The following is a 23,599-nucleotide window of genomic DNA, read 5'->3' on the forward strand; positions in this document are numbered from 1 at the left end:
GCACGCAGAATCAGCAGAGGTGTACAGTTAAACGTCCAGGTCACACAAAGTACAGATGTTGTCCTGCGCTTGATCAGTATAAACCGTTATGAAACATCACAGCATTTCCATCAGCCAGAGCCACTCCCTGCGGCAGACGGCTCATTTAACGGGAGTGGGAGATTAGCGATGATGTGATTTTGGCCCATTGTTGATTTCGCGGATGTCTGGGCGCAGGTACAGGAGGAGGGAGCTTAAACAGGACACCAACCCAGTTTTGAAGGGGAGGAGAGGAAACACACTTTCTTTTGGGTCTGACAGACTAAGAATAGAGGACACTTGGCCTCACTACTTCACTCCTATTGAGAGCTGCTATCCACTTCGTCCAATTTCTCTCAACCCCATCTGTGCTCTGTGGCCCTGGTTATATTGTGGGATTTTTTTTTAAGTCTGCAAGTTTAAAATAAAAAAAAAAAATAGATGAAAACACCTGGTTCCTCAGCCTGGACGCTGGCATCCGATGCATTGTTTCCGCTCCTCGTGCGTAGGCTTGTTTTTCCTATTCTAGTTTCCATGATTTGTTTACTGAACCTCTAATCAGGCAGCCCTTTGTTTCCTTTCAAAAAACATTGAGGTTGAATCCCAAAAAATCCAAACCTGAGCCGTCCATGACCTTATTTCTGCATGCCTGCCTGAATACTCTCCTCCACTTATCCCTCCTTTGGCAACCTCATCAACGGCCTTGAAATTTCCAGCCAGCATATCATTGGTTCAGACAGCAACATGGGAGTAACAATCCATTTCCTGCACAAAAAAACCCACCAAAGAACCTCATTCCTCTGAGGATTACCATAGGTGAAGATAATTACACCTTTTTTGATATCACTTTTTGCAGTGAACTATTTTCAGAAGAAATTGGAACGAGCAAAAATAAATGTGCACAAAGATTTTGCATATCCCAACCAAGAAGTATTTACCATAATTAATCTTAAAAGGACACATGTGCCATTCAGTGTCTACTCAACTCATCCTAAGAAAGGACAGAGCAGGATATATTAGCATTTGTGATTAGCCAAAGGACATCGCTTCCTCATTCACTATGTTAATATCCTCTCACATTTACTGTCCACTTACCCACGGGATTTGTGAGGGATATTTCACAGGAAAGGCTCAGAATAAGTATTAATAAGTGGCTAATTGTGTTACAGCGGAGCAGCAGCAGCAGCAGCAGTGTGCACATTTTGGGTATGAGCTGACCGTGCACACTTTGTCCCAAAGGTGTCTGTAACGTCCCAGAGGTTGACTCGAGTCGTGTTTCATTGGTAGGATTTACAGGCTGCCGGACCTGTGATGTAATGCAAACCAGAGTGAACAGATTGGCTGCTGTAACACACAGAGGAGCCCAGTGTGAGAGCAAAACTAAAAAGCTTTGTGATAACGTCCGGCTCTCCAGGGTGTTGCTGAGCTGGGTGGCCGCGTGTTCGGCATTTATGAGACAAGTCATCTTGGCTCGGTTGCCATATTTAGTTTGTTTCCTGAACAAAGTACAGACAGTCTGTCTTCATGTACTGTAGGCATCAGCAGGGCTACAGATCAAAGTGAATCACCGTATCTGATAGAGATTTGAGTGATAGAAGAGGCAAAGTAGCAAAAGGAAAAACGACGATGACAATAAATGCTTTAGAGCAACAACTATTTTGATAAGCCATTCATCATTTTACGTCATTTCTCTGCAATTATTCTCTGGTTGCAGCTTCTCAAATGTAATAATCTCATGCTCTTTTTTGTCATATATGCAAGTAAATGGAAATCTTTCTGTTTAAGACTGTGGGTCGGATAAATCAAAGTATTTGAATATGTCATGATTGGCTGTGATAAATTATTATGCCCGTTTTTCTCTATTTTTTGACATCTTATAAAATGGCTTATTAATTTATAGAGAAAAAATAGTCTGCAGATTATTGGATAATGACAATCATTTCTCATGGTACGTGTCCACAGGATCCGTCCTTTCCACGCTTCCTATTCATCGTCTATGTAAGCAGTCGTGCAATGCATTCTGGTAGCGCAGCTAGGTTGCGTTTAGAAGAACGGGGCGTCATGTTTGCCGCTCCTCATTTCTATAAAGTTTATGTCTAGGCTACTTTATGCAAATCAGTGGCGTCCGACGCGACTCGCCGCCTCTGGAAACTCCCAAGAAGCTTTTAAACTAACCGTTGTTGTTGATCTAAAATAAAGACATACACAACTGCATGGCTTATTTCTTGCATAAAATATTTTCAGAGACACATTTCGGTGAACTATTTTCGTTATATAAAAGAAATAAAGTTTCCAAACGAGTCGCCAAGTTGCTTTCAGTTTGAAAGCTGGGAGCCCAAAAAAAATAGTTGCCCAAGCTGATATCTTTACGTTGCTTCTTTTTTCAACCAACAGCCCAAAAACATTCAATTTAATATTATTTATAACAGAGAAAAGCAACAAAATCTAGATTAATGTTTACCATTTTTTGCCTAATCAGCAACTTAAATGATGGATAGATTGCCATGTTTGACAAAATATCCATCAACAACAATCAACTAATCGATTAATCAGTACTAATCAGCATCATTTTGAGGTTGTATTAGTAACTGCTGACATGAATCTCTTGCTACTACTCTTGCCCCATTAAGCTAAATTGTGCCATATCCCACTAGAAGCCACTGTCCTAGATTTAGAAATTGATTCACAAATATCCAGCCCAGAGGAAACGGGTGACCCACGTTTCACCAATCTGTACTTCAGTTCTTTGAAGTTCAGTGGGATGACGAGGTTTTATCACGTCTGTGAAACGAGCTACTGCAGGCGGTGTCGTCAGTGTCGGAGCTACTTCAGACTGTCAGACTTCTCACTGAGGATCAGCGCCAGCGACACTTTACTTGACGGCAGATTGGAGGCTGATGCTGTTTGTTTCTTTATGTCACACACACACGTCGTCCACGCTGCCAGACCTTATGTCACCATCCCTAATCCGAATAACTTCACAGGCCACAAATCCCTCCGGATGAGTGTCCTGTTATTATAGATTTGGGCCATTCAGAGGAGAACCTGGGCACATTAATTTTCTGGATGGACTGAATAAAGGGGGCGTTGATGAAGGCATTTAGAGAGCTATTATTTAGGCCTAATAAATTTCCGACAAAGGGCAGTTTGATTCATGGTCCCTAACGCCCAGGCCAATGTCTTCTTCATGCACAGGCCATTTACTTCCTGACTTTGCCCCCAGAGAGCTTTTGGACTTCACATTTCCAATTTCTTTTGCCCTTGATGTTTTATGCAGAGCGATTGTTTAGTCATGCTCCTATGGTTTCATCTCTCTTTGAAAAACTTTGAGCATGTATTTAACTCAAAACAGAGATTTCATCAACCGTGTGAGTCCTTTCCTAAGTAAATAAAGTTTTCAGATTGCGTCTCACTATGAGATCCATCATGGTTGTCTCGGGTCCCCTCTCACACAGCGGGGTAGGGTTTCTGCCAGTGTGAGAATCTGGTGGAGTGTTGACAGGCCGTAGTCTGAGTTAATGTGTCCCTGAAGCCAGCTGCCACTCTGCGGCAAATGGAGGCAGTCACCCACAACTGAACCAAGACTAATCTGATGGGTGATTAAAACTCATTGGATGCACTCTGAGTTTGTTTTCCAGTGGTTGTCACAAGAAAATCCCATTGTGTACCCACACTGCAGCAGTGTAGCCTACATATAAATTATATAAGCTCAGTCACTTCATTCCATCAAGTTGAACATAGATACAGTTGCATGTTTCCATCCCTGCTTAGTCTGCTGGTTCTGTGTTTAACTGGAATAATGCTGCTGAAGCTGAGTTTGCTGAAGGTTGATGCTGAGGGTTGCCTGAACTTCAGCTGAACCTGGATTGCATTAAAGCAGAGGCTTAGGCCAAGCCAAGACACCGCTGAGAAACTGAAGTGAGCAACTTCATTTGCATGCAAGTACATGATTGGACGAGAACCAACTTTAAGTTTCATCCAAGCACGCCACTGGATAAGCAGCGACTGTCCGCCAAGTATCCACGGGTGAAGTCTCTGGTCTCTGGCTGCAGTCTCAGTCAGTTAAGAGAAACAGGGTGAAGAGATCATTTTGTGTTCATCAGCGGCCAGATGATGCAGATTATGTGTTGGTGATGGTCTCATGCGATCGATATGAGACCATATCATATGTCTATTTAGCACAATCAGTTACAGTTCTCACAAAAAGCAACTAAAATAGGATTTGACAATTTTATTTCTGGGCTCAGTATGAAGGAAGTGCGCTTGGACGGAAATGGTGACACAGACGTACCATGGACGTACATAAATAAAGGCGTATCTTAAAGATGATGATATGTATCGATGTTTTCACTATGCATCGATGACATTGGATTGTTGATCATTGAATCCATAAATTGATCCAGATTGTTACAGAAGTTAGCTCTGGTTAATAGACTTAGTTCTACGCACAAGTCCGTGTCTCAGACGCCAAGTAGATCCTAATTCCCCACACAGCACCCACAGAGCCACTGAAGTGTCCACAGAGACATGTGTGTATTTGTGTGTTTTATCTGCCCCTATTCAGCTCTGAGGCTAAACCAGTTAGCTCTGTCATGTAGCCTCTTATTAACTTCCATTTTGAGAGGTTCTTTGAATTAGCCGAACAAACATGCTCTTGCACTTCTGCCTGAGGACAGATTTTACTCTACTCTAATAGTATTTGTCTTGTTTTTGCTCGTGTGTAATAAGATCCACTCACATCTATTGGAAAAGATGCAAGAATTGTGCATCATTGAAGGCTGCTCTTGAAATATATTGTGTTAGTTTAGAAAGCTCTTATTAGAGGATATTAACATCACTCAACTTCCAGTCGGCCTCTGTCCATCTCATGCTTGTTTTTTTGCATCCATTTCATGTGTTGGTCTTTGTTTTCTGCTCTCTCTCTCTCACTCTGCTGTTTATCTTTTCATAAAAATCAAAAAATAGTTTACCTCTATGTTGTGTCCATCTTCCTCTGTGGTATCGAAAATGATATTGTATCGAAGTTAGAAATTCCAGTATTCTGACATCACTGATTTAGACAAAGTACATGTACTTTTATTGTAGATAATGAACGAATCAATTTTGCTTCTGGTTCCAGATCACCACCAGAGGCTGCGAGACGTCAGAGATGACGTTGCGCCGGAACGGCCTCGGCCAGCTCGGTTTCCACGTCAACTTCGAGGGCATCGTGGCCGACGTGGAGCCCTTCGGCTTCGCCTGGAAGGCGGGGCTGAGGCAGGGCAGCCGGCTGGTGGAGATCTGCAAGGTGGCCGTCGCCACTCTCACCCACGAGCAAATGATCGACCTGCTGCGCACATCCGTCAGCGTCAAAGTGGTTATAATCCAGCCTCATGAGGACGGCGCACCCCGAAGGTAACTCCTCACCTATTGCTTTCTAACAACACTACAGACAAAAGCTGCTTACAAAACACATACAGACTTCCTATTGTCTTTGAGTTTTGGCTTCTGTGTTGTGGTTAGTGAAACAGAAACAGGTGCTCCTCAAAAATGAATGAAGTCATAACAGAAGAGTGGTTTCTTTTCTCATTTTTCCATGCAGCTGGGCTGAATTAACTTGACATTTTGCTCTCATGTTTGAGATGATTAGCATAAAGAAATGCTTACATACTGTTTTTGTTGCCGGGTTGATGTTCTCCGCTGATTTCTCTGGAGAGGGGACTCTTTGTATTGATGTGGCTTTGTTGCAGGAGAAAGCTCCAGCAGGGCTGTAGAGTCACGCAGACACGGACGGTCAACGTTTCTCACTAATGATAATGAGAGGAGCATTTTGATTAATGGCTCAACTCGCGCTGCCATTGTCTGACAGCTCACATTTGCAGATTGCTTTCTTTTTTTCTAACCTCGCCCAATCTTCTATTCAGCAATTAGGAGGGGAGTGTTTGGCTTTTTAGGGACACACACCCGTAATAAAAAGAGAGAAGCATATTTCAAACGATCTTTTGTGACGAGGAGAAATGAAGGTCTGTCTGTAAGACGCTTGTTCTGAAAGCACATCTGCTTGTTTTGTCTGTGAGAGACAGACAGTGAAATCGTATCCATCACTCTTTCACACTCACATTTTTTGACATCTTTGTTTTGGTGGTGCTTCAGGCTGACAGATTTGTGTACCAGCGAAAGCTTTTCCCACTTTGTCACAGATGACCAAAGCAGAATGACTTGTCAGTGTGCAGAGAGACACTTAATCCTATTTTCTGTTTGTGATCTGACAGGTAATGCTAACGTTGTTTGCTAATAATTCTAATTAAAAGCCTGTAGGCGACTGCAATTAAATAATCACAAGGTGCATTTACTCTGTGTGCATTTCTAAACAGAAGTCTTGATGATGAAGAAGTTTTATAAATCGCCGGTGGATGAGGGATTTTAGTAGGGCTGTGAAAGTTAACGTGATAATAATGCGTTAACACAAATTAGTTTTAATGCCATTTCTTTAACTTAAGCTAAAGTGAAGATACTGATATAATATGAAACTAGAAAAACCTGAGGAATCCATTGGTACCAACCATGTCATACCAACCATGTCAGGAAGGAGGATAAATAACACTCCAAACTTAAGCTAAATTTTGGTGAGGAAAAACTGTCATGGCCATTTTCAAAGAGGTCCCTTGACCTTTGACCTTAAGATATGTGAATGAAAATGGGTTCTATGGGTACCCACGAGTCTCCCCTTCACAGACATGCCCACTTTATGATAATCACATGCAGTTTGGGGCAAGTCATAGTCAAGTCAGCACACTGACACTCTGACAGCTGTTGTTGCCTGTTGGGCTGCAGTTTGCCATGTTATGATTTGAGCATATTTTTTATGCTAAATGCAGTACCTGTGAGGATTTCTGGACAATATTTTTACATTGTTTTGTGTTGTTAAATGATTTCCAATAATAAATATATACATACATTTGCATAAAGCAGCATATTTGCCCACTCCCACGATGATAAGAGTTTTAAATACTTGACAAATCTCCCTTTAAGGTACATTTTGAACAGATAAAAAATGTGATTCATTTGCGATTAATCACGATTCATTATCTCAACTGATTGACCGCCCTAGATTTTAGATGACATCTGTTTATAGAAGATTAAATGCATATTTTTGGAAAATTATATTCATGGCACCCCTACTAAAATTCCTGTGTGAATAAACCTTGAAACAGCTGTGTGTCTATATATATATATATATATATACTGTATATGTGTCATTATGTCAAAGACTGCATGCTAGGCACATGTTTAACTGTGTTTCAACTTTTTGTTCTGGTCTGGCAAGAGAGCAGTAACATATTTGTTCCCCCAGATGGTGGGCGAACATGCCCGTCGTCTGCGAATCCAAAACAGCCGCCTCTCTGGCAGAACCGACGTCTAATCCTCTTACCACGAGCTGTGATGATACATGATGATACAATCATAATCGCAGTTCAGGGAAGCAGAAAGCAAACAAAACAAACATCTTCCAAATACTGGTTCTTGTGTCGATAAAGGCGTGTCCGGCTCTGTGGAGATGTGGTGTTTACAGGATGGAGGATTCTGTAAAGGAAGTTTTTGACACAGTATTTTTGACCCATGAAGGTACGTTAGACAGCCAATAAAAGATGGTTTTAAAAATACACATGCTACATAGCACTGTTATATGAGTAGTATGCGTCATGCTGTATGTCCATAATGGGTGGTATGATGCATAATTCAGTGAGCTTGACCCATATCTGGCGTCGCTAACAGATGCATCTGGCAGATTAGTAGGTATTACGGTAGAAGGCTATACTGGTCAGAGCTGTTGAGCTATACTGGGAGATTTCCCCGTCTTACTGAAACACACTTTGTCATCATCGTCTCATGAGAACCGAAAGGCTCCGTCTCGGCCGGGTCCTGTGAATTTTCTCCCAAGACTCCCACAACTCAGGAGGTGAGAGGTCAGGTGAAGAATCTCGAGGGCCCTCGACTCTTTTCGCTGCTGCGTCTTTGAGTTGCTAAAGTGTTGCAGTCAACAATAAGCACTCCAGTTTCTCCATTATTATCTCAAAGGAAAGGAATTCAGCGGGGGCCCAAAGGCCCCAGTCAGTCCCCTGTGGCCAGAGAGATGGGGGTTAGTCTAACAACAATGGACAAGAGTCTCATGACCTCCAGACAATGTGCCCTGGCTCCACACTGCGACCATGACAAGGAGAAATGTTTTCATAAGCACATGTTGGGGCTGGAAGATGTGTGTCTCCTCTTTACTGTCAGAATATCATTCTATTATTTTATGATTCCTCTAGACTCAGTGAGGATTGAGGGGGTCATCTGGTTGCTAAGATTATATTGAATGACATTTGTGTATCACTGTTTTGTGGTAAACCTCCTAAAGCTGCCCTAAACGGTTTTACCCGGCTCAGCCTGAAGCCGGCCAGTGGAGATACGGCTCTAATATTAGCCGTACCTAGTACTGTATTTATTTACACTGGAGGAAGGATGTGGTTTTAGCCCAGTGCAATACCAGAGGCTTTTCCATCATCACTCTGGAAGGTTTTAAACAAGTTCAACATGTTAGCCTTGGATCAAACTAATGAGGAAAAGATGAAAAAAATTAGCTCTTTGAAACAGGAATGCAACGTACAGAACATGGCAGTGATTGTATGTTTTGGTCTACGGTCATCAGAGATGGAAGAGTAAACAAGAGGATCAGTCCAATATGGACTCAAATGGATGATTACTACAAGACATACTAACAGAAACAAGAGTATCTGCCTTTTATATTTTTTGTCAGAACAAAATGTACATTTTTGCTTTTAATCACAAAGATTTATGTTTAAAATGGAAGTAACCCGAATTTAAGTGGGTTCAACCTGCAGCAGCCCCCTGCTGATAATGAGTATTGCCTGTGACATTCAGATGGCCACTTGTGACCTTTCTTTTGAAGTGTCATCGGACTTGTCATCATGGATTTTCATCTGGACTGAAGTTAAGCCGGATTTCTCACTTCCCATGCCGACACCCTGTGAAAGAGAGCGCCTTTAAACCAAAACTCAGAGAACCTGCATCACAAATTGCTCGGCTTAATCCCCTCACATTCTTCACAGGAGGCGTCCTTTCCTTTTAGATCGGTTTGCAAAGAAATCATTGAAAAGGGCTTTTCCCCTTCTTTTTTTTTGCAATCCAATGCACTTTTCCGCACACCTTATTTAATAAACCTCCTGTTCTGCAAAGGGCTGCTGGAGGTCACAACCTCTGTGGCTCTTTGCTGTGACATGGACTCTGACTGTGGGAATGGATTAGCACGTCCCTCAGTCGCCGGCCATGTCATCAGAGCGACAGCTCTCTGACTGAGGTCTAAGGTCCCGTTGTCACACTGATCTATTGTAATTCATTAACAGCCAATGGTTGAAGGAGCTGATTGTTCACCTCCAATTGGCTACAGACTCTTTCTTTTCTTTTTCAAATGAGCAAATGATGTTATTTTAGTAATGTCACGTCAAGTTGTTGTAACTGTGTTGTCAAATTATTTCCTCCAATAAGTCAGTAGCTGTATTTTTGTTGACTGGATGTTCATTTTAAAGGGTAACTTCTGTATTTCTATTTCTGGAGTCTATTTTCCAACAACGCTTTCTGAAATTGGTCCAGTATTGAGGGAGAACGCTGCAGCCGTCAGTCCCTAAATGAGCTGTAATGTAATCATTTGGGGCAACCTGGCACCGACAGTTTACATCCACTAAAAAATTGTTATTATATCGTTTGACCACATTATGGACAAGATCCTGCAGAGAAATAAAATGTTTTTTCTTACCTTTTGCTTGATCTGGTCTGTTTGTTATTGTGTGTCTCGCTCAGAGAAGCCTTGTTGGGAAATCTCACGTCGCATCCTCATTGTTAAAATCCGCTAAATATTCTGCCATGACATTGAAAATCTTTTAGATAACACTAAGCTTTGCTTTCTGTACTGACAACACTGGTGTCCCTTGGCCCTCCTCTCTCCACTCTCACTCACGTTTCCACCGCAACAAGTCATACGACACAATGACAAACGGAAAGCGAAAGGTAAGAAAAAGGTTTAATTTCTCAGTAGGGTTCTTTCTATAAGGTTGTCAGATACTAATAATAACAATCTGAGCCTGTCAGTGGCAAAAACGATCACTTTTAGTGGATGTAAACTGACGGTGCCAGGTTACCCCAAATGATTACATTACAGCCCGTTTAGCAGCTGGCGGAAGCAGCGTTCTCCTTCAATACTGGATTCATTTCAAAAAGTGTTGTCCCTTTTAGTCACCTAGAGACAAAAAACAAGGGAAAATAGGGTTCAGGTTGAAAAAATATCTAAGTTACCCTTTAAGTTGTAGATGTTCTCCTTCTCTAAAAGCTCATGTAGGCCACTGTGGTATAATTTATAGCCGCTCATGTTTAGCTGGATGAGTGCAGCAGCAGTTCTTGGTGGAATCAGGAGGAAGCAGACAGTATTATTCCTCCTCTCCTCCATCACCAGCAGCCTCCAGCTCAGGTTTAACTGTTGACCAAACACCCGTTTCCTGCTGTTTCTCCATGATTTATACACAGCCGGTCCGAATCCCCCTATACGTTACAAACAAGACGTGCCAGTGCGTTGGGTATTTCCACTTCCTGAGGGAGCTGAGGGAGAATATTGGGATCATAAGAGAAATGTACCTTGTCAGTTCTTGCTCATTCTGGTGCAAAAAGCAGAGCAAGAGACAACGGCTGAGACCTTTCCTGTTGACAAGCTGTTAGCTAGGTTTAGTCTGTTCAGAGGGTAATGATGTTTGGCAGCCTGGCATGGTCTCACACACACACACACGCCCACACATAGTTAATCAAGGTAATAAGCAGACCTGTTAAAAATGACCAACAGTCAAGATTTGACACTCGTCAGCATCCTGTTTTTCTGACATTAACAAAAAGTGATTAACGGACCTCAGGTTTCTCAACAAAAGTAAGTAGGATAATGATTACGGGCTGTATATCGATATAATATCGATATTGTGATATGCGACTACATATCATCGTAGATTTTGTTAAATAATAATAATAATAACTATATATATATTTTTTATAACGCTGGTATCGGATCGGTATCGGCAGATACTGCAAGTTCATGTATCGGGATGGAGAAAACGGTATTGGAACATCTCTAATTATATCTGATAACTCACTATTCTATACAGTAGCTTCACCCAACAAGATACTGTAAATTCCCTGATCTTCCGATGCCGTAATGCCACTCATTACTCTCACTGTCCCACATATCAGACCAGTGATGCATGCTACATACATGCAGTAAATAAATAATGTAAACTATGTAGGATGTAGAGCACACCATTGACAGTCTTTCATCATGGATGAGGCCAGCCTGCTGACGACATTGACCAGATGTGAGAAACATGTTGTGGACGAAGGAGGAAGCAATGGATGATCTTCTAGTTAGATCTTATAACACCCACCGCTCCAGTGGGAGGCCAGCTGTAAACAGCCCAGCCACCCATGGCCCAGTTTGATGAAAAGGTCTCTCTGAGAGGGATTACTCGCCCCCTCCACCGCAGCCTTTGCAATCAGCCGGCGCACCCCTCCTCGAGCGCCGCTGTGTGTACATGTATGACCACAGCAAAGTATACACAGCGTTCCATCCCCCAATGGATTCTGGGAAATGGACTTTGGAGGGGGAGGGCGTTGTAATCATTAGGGTCATGCTCAAAATGCTTTTGGAGAGCTAACAGAGCACCCAGGCTGTTTAACCCCCAACCCAGCACCCTGTAACCCCCCCGCCCATCCAAACATACACACCAAACCCCAAGGATTAATGTTGCATGAAATGGCATCACAGGCCATGTCCATCCCAGAGATCCACAGTGTTGTTAGCAGTAATGGGATGGAGATGGAGATAGAGATGGAGGGAGGAGAAAGCCTCCTGAGTGGAGCCACTCAGGGGAGACCTACAGTACATCTGATTAAGTGGCAAGCGGAGATTTTCTCTCTATTAAAACAGGCAAAGTGTTTTAAAAATGTTTTCTATGTGTCTCCGATGTGCCCGTAAGCCCCCGGAGTGCACATGCAACTATGTGTGTGTGTGTGTCTATAGTTGGTACACACATGCCCGCACATACACATACAGTATATATAGACGTCTGCCTCTGGTTAAATCTTTTTGACATTAGCATTAGTGTGTTTTGGTGTAGTCATGGTAACGGATGACTGATTCCCCTCCCCTCATTTTACAGAGGGCATCAGGGTCAGTTGTGTTTTACAGTAAAGTACTGTAACAACTGGAAATGTTCAACCTGTCGGATAATGAAAAATGTTATTAAATTCTCAACTTAAAACACATAGTAAATCATGTAACGTTATTATATTACTAATAATCAATATTAGGAGTGGGAATCAGCAGAGCCTCCACGATACGAAATTATCACGATACTGCTGAGTATTGTGATAAGATGTATTGCGATATATTACCTTTTCTCAACTGCAAGTGATGCAGTTTGTCAACATGTGTTTTATCTAAAAAGATCCAGTTTCCACTCTGTTCATCTCAGAGTTTTCATTCACATATCTTGAGGTAAGAGGTCAAGGGACCCCTTTGAAAATGACCATGCCAGTTTCTCCTTGCCAAAATTCAATGTTACTTTGGAGTGTTATTTAGCGTTCTTCCCGACAAGTTAGTATGATGGTTGGTACCAATCGATTCCTTAGGTTCTAGTTTCATATGATACCAGTAGCTTCACTCTAGCTTTAAGACTGAGCCTGCTACAACCTCCGAAAGACAGAATAGCGTCCGTTGGATTGTTAAGAGGTTAATAGTTTATATAATAAAAGATCGCAATACTATGCTATATTGACTTTCTTTCCCACACCTAATTATTATAAAATTGTAATGTGGATTAATTGGCTGATGCAATCATCATAATGACTAATAATGCATGTAATATGAGCTATTAAATTCTTCTTATTCTTATGATTCATTACGTCCTCAATAATGAATTGTAATTGTAGATCTATGCACACTGCTAAAGTTATAAAAAAAAATGACCAGCTTACTTTTAAAGGAAGTTCTTCGTATTAGATGGCATAGCAGCCTGTAAAACATCCGAGGCGCTCTTGATTATATTCAAAATCCTTTATTAAATCATGGATAAACATCAACACATTTCAACAAGTCTTCATCAGGGTGTGAAATTGTAATGAGGACAGGTGTTCAAATTTGAAAAAAACTCATTGAGTCATGTGAGTCAGTGCTGCCCACTTAAATCACTAATAAGACATATAAGACATATCAAAATGTATGTAAACATGTAGTGAAACTGACTCACACACATACTAGCTAATAAACAAGAAAAGATAAAGCACAAGATAAGGTCAATAACTGAAAATAACAGTGTAAAAAGACAAATAACTATAATACTCACACAAATAAAGGCAAGAAAGAGATTCATGTGAAGCAAATAAATAAATTAAGGACAAAAATAATGAATAAACAAAAGTATAAACAGACAACAAGCTTATGTGGCTCTAGAGTGTGAATAAATAGTACACGTCCAAAGTCTTAAGGACACAGATAAAAATGTTTGTAGTAAAGTATAATGATGTGATTTATTACTTTGAAATAGTTTGTTCCATGATTAATCTACTGTATTCTCCATCTATAAGTATTACTGGAACTTCTCAGGCATCAGATTAAAGCAGCAATGATCAATATTTTTACGTTATTAAAGGAAACAAATGAAATGTGTAGTGTGATAGAGGTCACTTGTAGTGACGAACTATAAGGAACCTGCAGTGCAACTCAGATGTTACGTTATCCTTTTCATCCCGGCCTCATTGCTGACCTTCTTCGTTTCTTTCCTCATCCTCCTTCCCACTCAGGGGCTGCTCCGAGCTCTACCGCATACCCATGGTGGAGTACAAGGTCGACAGCGAGGGTACACCCTGCGAGTACAAGACACCCTTTAGGAGAAACACCACCTGGCATCGGGTGCCCACGGCTGCTGGGCCGCCGCTCTCCCGGGGCTCGCCCACGCAGGGCCCCGATCGCCTGCAGTGCCAGCAGATCCTCCAGCAGCACCAGGCGGCGATCCCACGAAGCACCTCCTTTGATAGGAAGCTGCCAGATGGGTCCAGGTAACGCTAGACTATAAAAGACTATGAATTTGTTTTGATTGCTGCTTCATTTTGATCCACACACAATGAAAGAGCCTAAACAAGATTTCCATAATCTACCTGTCAGAGAACACAATATTTATGGGTCACTACATGATCAATTTCTATGAATGTAATTTCCAAAAAAGAGGTTTTGACCATTAGCTAACAACTTTAATCAGTCGTATCTTATTCAGCAGGAAGCTTTTACCGCATATACATAGTATGTACAATAAGACCACAATTAAAATGGGAGAGTTGTGAGAGTGAACGTAACTAAAAAAGTAGAAAATAAAAATATATTAAAATCAAGTCACGGCGACATTACTTACAGTGTTGCAAAATAAAGTGAGTGAATGCAAAAATTGAACCGAACAAATGAACAAAATTATGCTTTTAAGACATTTTTTGGAAGTCAAGCTTTCTACTCAAGGTTTTTCACGCTTGCGATCAAACATGGTGACGCTCAAAAGATCCGATCCTTTGAGATTAAATCTTTGAACTCTGAGCCTCTCTCATTTAGTGAAGAGCCGCAGTAACACTTTGAGGGGCTGTTATTGTGTTCAGCTATTTGCATACAGATAAATGGAGCATTTTATTCCGATGAATTCACGGCTTTGCTTTCATCTCCCTTTTAGATGATAAGGCCACACTCAGACTTTGTTCCTGTCCTAGACGGTGTCTCTTTTGGACATCTCCATTGAGCCATGTAAAGCAGTGATTTGTTCATCCTAATGAAACCCCTACAGTCATGATAACCTTTCCAGTGTGTCACACCGACCCCCCCCCCCCGGTGTTGCCTGTTCTGACTATACTGGGATAATGGCTGCCTTCTCTGCCTAATCAGAGTCCCTGGCAGCGGGAGTGCTCCGTTCTCCCTCGCTCCTTTCTCCCTCCCTCCTCCTCCGACTCCCCGCTCCCTCCCTCTTCCTGCACCCTGCTGAGGAGGAGGTGATGGGGACACTGACACAGCTCAGCTCATCTCATCCAATTACTGCTGAAACAAAGAGAGTGCTCTTCCCTGGACCACGATATGTAGCACCCCAGAGGGAGTGGGAGTCGAGGAGGGGGATGAAGGAGTCAGAGACTGAAGAGGGAGGGAGGGAGGAGGGAGATATTATACAGTAGCATATTCTACAAAACAACAACATATAGAATAATTGATCATGTTTTGGTTTTTAGGATTTAGATCTGTGGTCTATAGCAGTATTTCCAACCAGGCACACTTGTACCGCAGAGGGTTTGTGGAACGATGTGGTGTAGCTCAACTAATTTGAAAAAATAGAAACGCCAATATGAGTAATTATTTTAAAGGAACAGTGTGTAACATTCAGGGGGATCTATTGGCAGAAATGGAATATAATATTAATAAGTATGTTTTCTTTAGTGTGTGATAACCTGAAAACAAGAATTGTGTTTTCGTTAGCTTAGAATGAGCCGTTTATACCTAAATAGGAGCAGGTCCGCCATGTTGCACCGCCATGTTTCTACTGTAGCCCAAAAGGGACAAACCAAACACTGTTAACTTTTCCTACATTGATAGTTGAATTATGGATAAACAGGTGGAAAAGTTTGTTAAAACGAATGGATACATTGTTGAAATGTCCAGTTGTGCCACTCTAAGTGGTAGTAGAGTGAATGAAAACTGATCTAAAAATTGACGGTTCAATTGTATTAAAACATTATCGTAACAATATCCACTTTTATAGAATATTAGTGTTAAATAACATCCAGTTTAAATTCAAATAAACATGTCTGGAATAGGACTGGTGGTGCCAATGAAACGATACTTGAGTTTATCTGGGAACCACTGATCTGACTGATATGAATCTCGATAGCTCAGATAAAGCATCATCCCATCCACACATTTAGCTGAATCCAGACTTGGCACTGTAAAATATGACACCTACTACACAGCCAACTGGGACCGGACGCTAATCTCTGTAGCCTCCAATATTATTGCAGCGCAGAGAGACTTTTTCTTTTTTTTTTTTTTTCAATATTCCCCCCAGAACTTTACATTATGTCAAGAGAGGAAGAGACGGAGAACAAAAAGCAGCTGCTGCTGTTTCACATTAAAGTGCCTGGACCCGGCTGAGGAGACTAACACTTCAGCCGCGGAGGAAATGCGTCGATCCGGCCAAAGCGTTGGATGATGTGTGCTGCGACTGAGTTACTGACAGTTTACTGATTTTCCCACGGAGGTGTAGACAAAGGAAACCTGATTACAAAGCAGAAAGAGAAAGAATTTGTCGCCTTCTAGATGAACGTTCGTATTGTGAACTATGAGATTCTACTGGATTAATTTTATGACCTTTATATTTCTAATCTTTGAATATTCCTTTATGCTTGTAAATATTTAAAGATAAAGGAAGAAAAAACACACATTTCGTCATCAGGTTCATTCAGACCCAATCCTAAACTCATTATATAAACAAATACATAAGAAGAAAGACACAGAGATGAAAGAGTATGCAGCTAGACCTGGCTGGAGACTTAATGTGAAAGCCATCCTGCCTGTGTTATTGCAGTCTTATTCCCGTCCGGCCATTTAACCTACTTTGGAGTGTTGGTTAAAAGGAAGGCCTCTAGGCAGCAGACATAACTCCAATCCAGTGTTTATTTTTCACTCTAGACCGTAGTCCGCAAGTTTCTCCTGACCAGGCGAAAGTAAGCAAAGAAACCTCCTCTTAAGTCTGGTCAGAGCTTATTGCAACACGGTGAAATACACTTTGTACAGGTTGAGCCAAAGTCCAAGAAGTTAACAGGTCACGTGTGAAAAGGTAGTTCAAGAGCAGTCAAGTTTGTTTCAAAATAGAAATCCTCTTACATTCATAAGCTACTTCTGTCATAAGCTACTCAAATGTCTTGTTTTGTCCACAACTCAAAGATATTCAGTTTACCGTCATAGAGGAGTAAAGAAACCAGAAAATATTCACAATTAAGAAGCTGGAATCACAGAATTTTTACTTTTTCTTTTCTTAAATTACTCAAACGGATTAATTGATTATTAAAATAGTTGGCGATTAATTTGATAGTTGACAACTAATCGATTAATTGTTGCAGCTCTAATTTGCAGACTCCCATCATATCGAAAGAATTCACTACTTTTCTTTGTTATATATTATTGTAAATTGAATATTCTCTGGTTTTGGACTGTTGGTTCAACAAAACTAACAATTTGAAGATGTCACCCTGGGCATTTTTCACTATTTTCTGACATTTTATAAACGATTAAGCAATTAGTTGCAGCCCAAAATTGAGTATATATAATAAGTAAGGGATAATGTATTACAACAAGTTGGTCAGCTGTATATTATCCCACTTATTACACGGCTACTTACTTAAGAAATCAATGATTTTCACAAAAACGGTCCTCCAGAGTCCGACATCAGAACTGCGCCCATAGCAACAGTCTGCTATACATAGCAACGGTCTGCTATAAAGAAATAACGGACCGCAGAACGCCGTGATTGACCAATCAGAATCAAGTATTCAACAAAGCTGTGTAATAATGTCATATACAGCCCAGGTTTTGACCATCTATGGCAGTGTGTTTTACACTTTTGCCCCCTCTGTTTCTGCAGGACGATGCAGGATATGGAGAACCCCCAGGTCACCTCATGTAACAAGGGAGACCAGCACTACCGCAGCTCCCCCAGTAACCAGTCCTCCTCTAGTGATCCAGGACCCGGCGGCAGCAGCACCTGGTCCCAGCAGCCTGGATTCGATGGGTACGGGACCATGGCAGTGTTACTTCTTTTGAAACGGCCTCAAAGTCCAGGAATATGCGGTTTTGCAGTAATGAATACAGCTACAATCAGCCCCAGCACTATTTCTGAGAACTTGCAATTTTGCAAAATGACAGCAATTTTTCCACATGAAATGACCAAATCATCAGCGCACTCTTGGCCGGTCGTCACTCTTTTTTTTTTCCCAGGAAGTGATTTAACAAAAAATATAAAATGATGCCTGCAATGGTCTAATACCACATCCAGAGCTTAAAATTAGGGAAGAGGATGGAGGATGATTGGTTTCATGTATGATATTTATTTTCATTTAACATGATGTATTATAGTTTCCATTCTGTCAATCCAAAGCCTTAAATACAGAAGAACATAAATGCTACCTTAAACATAAAAGGCCACGTTTAAATTAAGCCGTTCCGTTTCACAGCCATTCAAAATCCATGCCTTGTACAGTATTTTTCATTATTGTAACTTTGAGAAAATCTTCCTCCCTCTGTTCAGAATATTTGAAAAGGATGAGCACTTAAGTTGTGATGGGAGGTGATTATAAAGAATTCTTCCAGTATAACCTACTGCAGCTGAAGTGCCACTTTAGCAAACTACACTGTAATTTTGGAGAAAGCAATTGAAAAGACATCTTTTATAAGAAAAAAGAGAGCAGGAGAAAGAGGCTTCAGAGACCTTTTAGCTTCTGTCAACAACCACAATTTCTTTCTGTCATCAATGTTTTCCAGTTCATGTGTTCTCTCCCCTTAACAGCAAATATCAATATAGATCTCTTTTCAATATTCAGCTCTATTTCCCTGCTTTCGATGATATAATTGTATGCAGGGCTTCAGACTGCACATGCGTAACATCTGTCAGAGTCTTGTACATGAGCAGAATCCATCAGAGACCAGCGTCTGTCTGTAAGTGGTTACAGACCATGACAAGAGGCTTAGCTGCACGCTGCTGCCTTTCTGTCAGAGGCCTCAAAAGTGCAGTGAACTCTCAGGAATCACTGTGGCCTGTCAGAGCAGCAGACATGTTGACTAGCCGATTGATCTCCGGTTAGAGTCTCAGCGAAAGATCACGAGACACTGTGGCCTCTGTTGTAACCTTTATTAGCTCTTTAAGGTTTAATTAAGACCCGCATTGAAAAATTTGCAGCTCTTTCTCCCTTTTGTCAAGAGCGAGAGTGCCTGGCATGCCAAGTCGAATGAAAGGAGGTCTCTTGTCGGCGTTGTCTGGCAGCTTCTTTATTCTATTATAAGCTCAAGTGATTCGACCTTAAATGATCTTGAGCTAATTGCTGTACATCGGTGGTAAATCTATTGAAGCCTTTCTTTTACTAGAATACAGAGTTCACTCTATAGACGGAACATAATTTACAGCCACTTTCTTTCTCCAGGTGCCCCTCCCCTACCCTCCATGAGCGGGCAGGTGACATCCAAGGGGGTGACGGAGAGATCCACAGGGAGCGGGAGCCCACCCTGGAGAGGACCAGGTCTGCAGGTGAGTCGGACGTTCTTTCAGCAGTGATTCATGCTGCCTATTCACACCTGGTACTCCTACACACTCAGCTTTTTCTTCTCGTCCCACAGAGGCCAAATGGCACATCCCCTCTACCAAGATCCTGAATCCTCTCAAGCAAAGAGAAGGAGGGAAAGACTCGCCCAACAAGCTGTCCAGGGTAAATGTCTAGCTGCCTACTTTGATTTCAGTTTGACCAAAGCTGCCCACATGACATTTAAGGGAAGTGTTTAGAAAATTCATTGTTTGGAAGGGCACAATGTTCGAAAGCGTTTAAAGGCATACAAATGTGATAGGGTAGCACATCCCAGAATAAAATCAAGGAGGACAAAATGCTAGCATTTCACTTGTTTAATTGTCTCACATCACAATAGACATACACTTATGCGTTTCGGCACAGAGCCTTCTTCAGAGCGTTTAAAGGGATAGTTCGGATGTTTTGAAGTGGGGTTGTATGAGGTACTTATCCGTAGTCAGTGTATTACCTACAGTAGATGAAGGTCGGCACGTCCCCAGTTTGGAGAAACAGACAGGAGTTACCGCATGGAACCAAAGCAATGTACTGCTTTGGACGGGGCCAGCTGCAAAATGTATTTTAGCCAACTAAAATAAAGGCTCACCTAAAAAAAACACATATTTTCGCTGGTTTCCGTGAGACAGCTATGCAATCTGTTTCCGATGAGGAACTGGAGCCGGTATCTATGCTCTCTTCAAAGCAACCAGACGCCTTTGAAAAGAACAGTAATTTTACCTTGCAGAACATGTGGTTAGTTCACCAAAGTCACACAAGAGCACAAACAAACTAACCGATGGAGGCAGCGGTAGACCAGCAACTTTAAATTTACTTAAAATTACAGTTTTTTTCAATGGAGTCTACTGACTTCAGCGAGAGCATAGATGGATACAACGGCTCAGTTCCCTGTTGGAAAGGGCTGTCTGAAGGCAACGTAAAGCAGTGAAAATATTCTAAATATAGCGTACACTTACACTGATATTGATTATTTTTAGGTGAGTCTTTCTTTTAGGTGTCTGAAATACATTTTGCTGCCAGCCCCGTCTACAGCAGTACATTGCTTTGGTTCCGTGGAGTAACTCCTGTCTGCTTCTCAAAGCTAGGGGCATGCCAACCGCCGTCTACCGTAGGTGATACACTGACTATCGATAAGTACCTCATACAACCCCACTTCAAAACACCCAAACTATCCCTTTAATGCAGCCTATACAGTCCATGTGCTGTGTTTGCAGTAGATGCTCAACTCTGCACTGTCAGACCTGGTTTACCCCACATCAGTGTTTAAATCAGAGTGAGGTCAGATTGCCCTTGTTTATGTGCTTTGCAGCAACCAGCAGCTCAATTGGGGTATTCAACCTCATGTCGTCCCCTCTAGCCGCTCTTTGCACTCATCACTTTCCTTTTCATCAGCATGCAAACGGGCGTCTCATCTCATCACCGTTTCGGGTTGTCTCACACTTTTCTAGGACACATTTTCCTAGAAGGTTGAATATATTAAGTGCTCGAGTCTCTCATTTTCTCCTTTCTCTATCTCCCCCTTTCGTTTATCTTCTTTTTTTGGCCCATTCACCGTCTCTCCTTGTATCTCTTCTTTCTCCTTTGATGCTGGAGGCTGACGCACACAGCTAACAGCATCTTTCAGTGCTTTCAGCCACTGTTGCATTAACCCAGGCCAGTGGATGAAAAATTTAAACCATTCCCTTGGCGTTCTCTTATCCTAATGCACAGAGCCTGTTTTTATTCAAATCAGAGTGGCTGTTTTTGATGTGACGTGAGTCAAGTTGCTTTCATGATTTAGCATAATGAAGAAAACATGACATGAAGTCTACAGTATATTATCTATTTAAGCATTACTGTTAACAGAGGCTTGTTTTTGACTCAATACATTTAACCATTAGGCTGCTGATCTACATTGTGAATACACTGAAGTCAAGTTGGCATGACTTTGCATATCTTTATTTATTTATTTATTTATTTGTTTTCAGCTTGATGATGAACAGCTGTGGCTTTCTGTTCAGAACGGAGAAGAATAGTTTATGAAAATATTGAGAGCTGCCAAGATTTATCGATTAATCGATTAATTGTCCACTATTAAATGAATCGGAAACTATTTTGATAGTCGATTAATTGGTTTGAGTAATTTTTTAAGCTTCTTAAATGTCATCTTGGGCTTTGGGAAACACTGATCGACATTTTTCACAATTTTCTGAGATTTAATAGACCAAACAGTTAATCAATTAATCAAGAAAATAATCAACAGATTAATCCACAATAAAAATAATCGTTAGTTGCAGTCAGTTAAACTGATTTAGGGGCCAGATCATGTGGATTTTTCACACAAGTAGGTCACAAACAAAGTATGTGACATTCAGCATATTCTGTATTTCTTCATGTGACTGTCAACTAGCCCAACAGTATCATGGGCCTCAAGAAGACAAGCAGTCGCCTCAGTCAGGGACACAAGAACATGTGATGTAGCCTGATGGGTAAACCCATCCCCCTGTGGCGCGCCAAGCATGTTAAAGCGACCGTAAGAATTATTTGCAGCTGCTGTTTGACCTCGTCTGATTTACTGTGTTTCTATCTCCTCTAACCCTCTTGCTCTCTCTTTTTCTACCAGTCGGGCGATAAAACCTCAAGCCACTCGAGCAGCAACACCCTCTCAAGCAACGCCTCCAGCAACAGCGACGATAAGCACTTTGGCTCCGGAGATCTGATGGACCCGGAGATGCTGGGCCTCACTTACATCAAAGGGGCGTCAACAGACAGCGGCATCGACACTAATCCCTGCGTGGCCCCCGGGGCCCGGGTGCTGCTGCAGGGCAGGGTGGGGGAGCAGGGACACGCCTGGGTGTCGGAGCACCATGAGGACGGGGCGTCAGAGGAGGATCATGGGAAACTGTACATGCCGCAGGGCTACGCTTCTGCCATTATGTCTAGTCATGTGACGGAAGGAAGCATCGGGGACCTGAGCGAGATCTCATCACACTCAAGGTACAGTGCAGAGACAGGATGTTTGTTTTATTTAAAAGTCCCATATTGTAGAAAGTGAGATTTCCATGTCTTTGTTGATTATAAAGCAGGTCAAGGTGCTATTTCAATGCTGCGAAAGTATCAAAACGCTCAATCCACGGAGAATTGCACACAGCCCGTATTCAGAAACTGTGCCTTTAAATGAGCTGACAGGACCTCCGTAAAGTTGTGATGTCTCATCTGTACAGTCAGCGTTAGAAGTGCCGCTAAACTCTGTGTAGGGGACACACGCAGTGAGTCGCCGGTTGCAGTGACGCGGCGAAGACGGCGACAGTGCAGAGGCAGAAGACCAGAAAACGCTGACCAATCAGAGCTTTTTCGTGAGGGGGATTTAAAGAGACAGGCACTAAAACGGAGCGTTTCAGATAAAGGAATGAATACAGGTATATTCAGACAGACAGTATGCGAATAATAAAGTATTTTTGAACATTAAATCATGTAAACATGTTCTAGTAGAAACCCAAAATACAAGTATGAACCTGAAAATGAGCATGATACGTCCACTTTAACTTTTTCCCCTAAAAGACAGTTTAGATGTGCAGTTTCCAGTTGTTTTAGCTGCATATATCTGCTGTTTTGCAGCTGAAAGTGTGTTTGGGGTCGGTCAATACGGAGATGAATGACTTGTTGAAGCTGCACTGAAGGCCCAACACTTTATTAGGACACTTTATGTTGTTTTTTTCTTTTTATTTGTCACCGCGCTGTATACTCCAGCTAATGCCATAGGTGGCTGTGATGTTCTTTCTTCCCTAAGTGCAATTAACTTCATCCTATTGTGGCGTAAGGCTAGCGTGTTGGGTCATTGATTTGCCCGCTGAGAAAAATCACACCCTTTTCATGTTAGCTATATGTCTTGGAGCACTGTGTTCCAACATGTGGATGTACATTCACACATACACCACCGCCGGAGATCTATTCAGACCATTATCTGTTCTATTAAGCACACACACAGACAAACACATGAACAAAAGGATGGTTGCTGACCTTTTCACCCAACCGTTTCTCCCTCACTCCTGACCCGCCGCCTCACTCATCCAGCTGTGCTGCTGATGCTGGTGGGTGGGGCTGCTGTCAGGTCGGAGCAACACGGGGGGTTTCATCACACCGTCGTCCAAGTCCTCCTCAC

General features: G+C 41.9%; 1 protein-coding gene across 6 annotated transcripts in view; it reads left to right on the plus strand.

Moving 5' to 3' along the window:
• The window catches only part of LOC119495378 (signal-induced proliferation-associated 1-like protein 2), a 100,235-nt gene that overhangs the window by 58,010 nt on the left and 18,626 nt on the right, over positions 1-23,599 (plus strand). For all 6 annotated transcript variants that reach the window (XM_037781763.1, XM_037781766.1, XM_037781765.1 and 3 more), the window contains exons 9-14: positions 5,138-5,412; positions 13,894-14,148; positions 17,754-17,900; positions 19,306-19,409; positions 19,499-19,587; positions 22,061-22,434. In XM_037781763.1, coding sequence (XP_037637691.1) covers positions 5,138-5,412; positions 13,894-14,148; positions 17,754-17,900; positions 19,306-19,409; positions 19,499-19,587; positions 22,061-22,434 — 1,244 coding nt within the window. The remainder of the gene's footprint in view (positions 1-5,137; positions 5,413-13,893; positions 14,149-17,753; positions 17,901-19,305; positions 19,410-19,498; positions 19,588-22,060; positions 22,435-23,599) is intronic.

The sequence above is a fragment of the Sebastes umbrosus genome, chromosome 10, assembly GCF_015220745.1.
Source record: "Sebastes umbrosus isolate fSebUmb1 chromosome 10, fSebUmb1.pri, whole genome shotgun sequence".
Lineage (NCBI taxonomy): Eukaryota > Metazoa > Chordata > Actinopteri > Perciformes > Sebastidae > Sebastes > Sebastes umbrosus.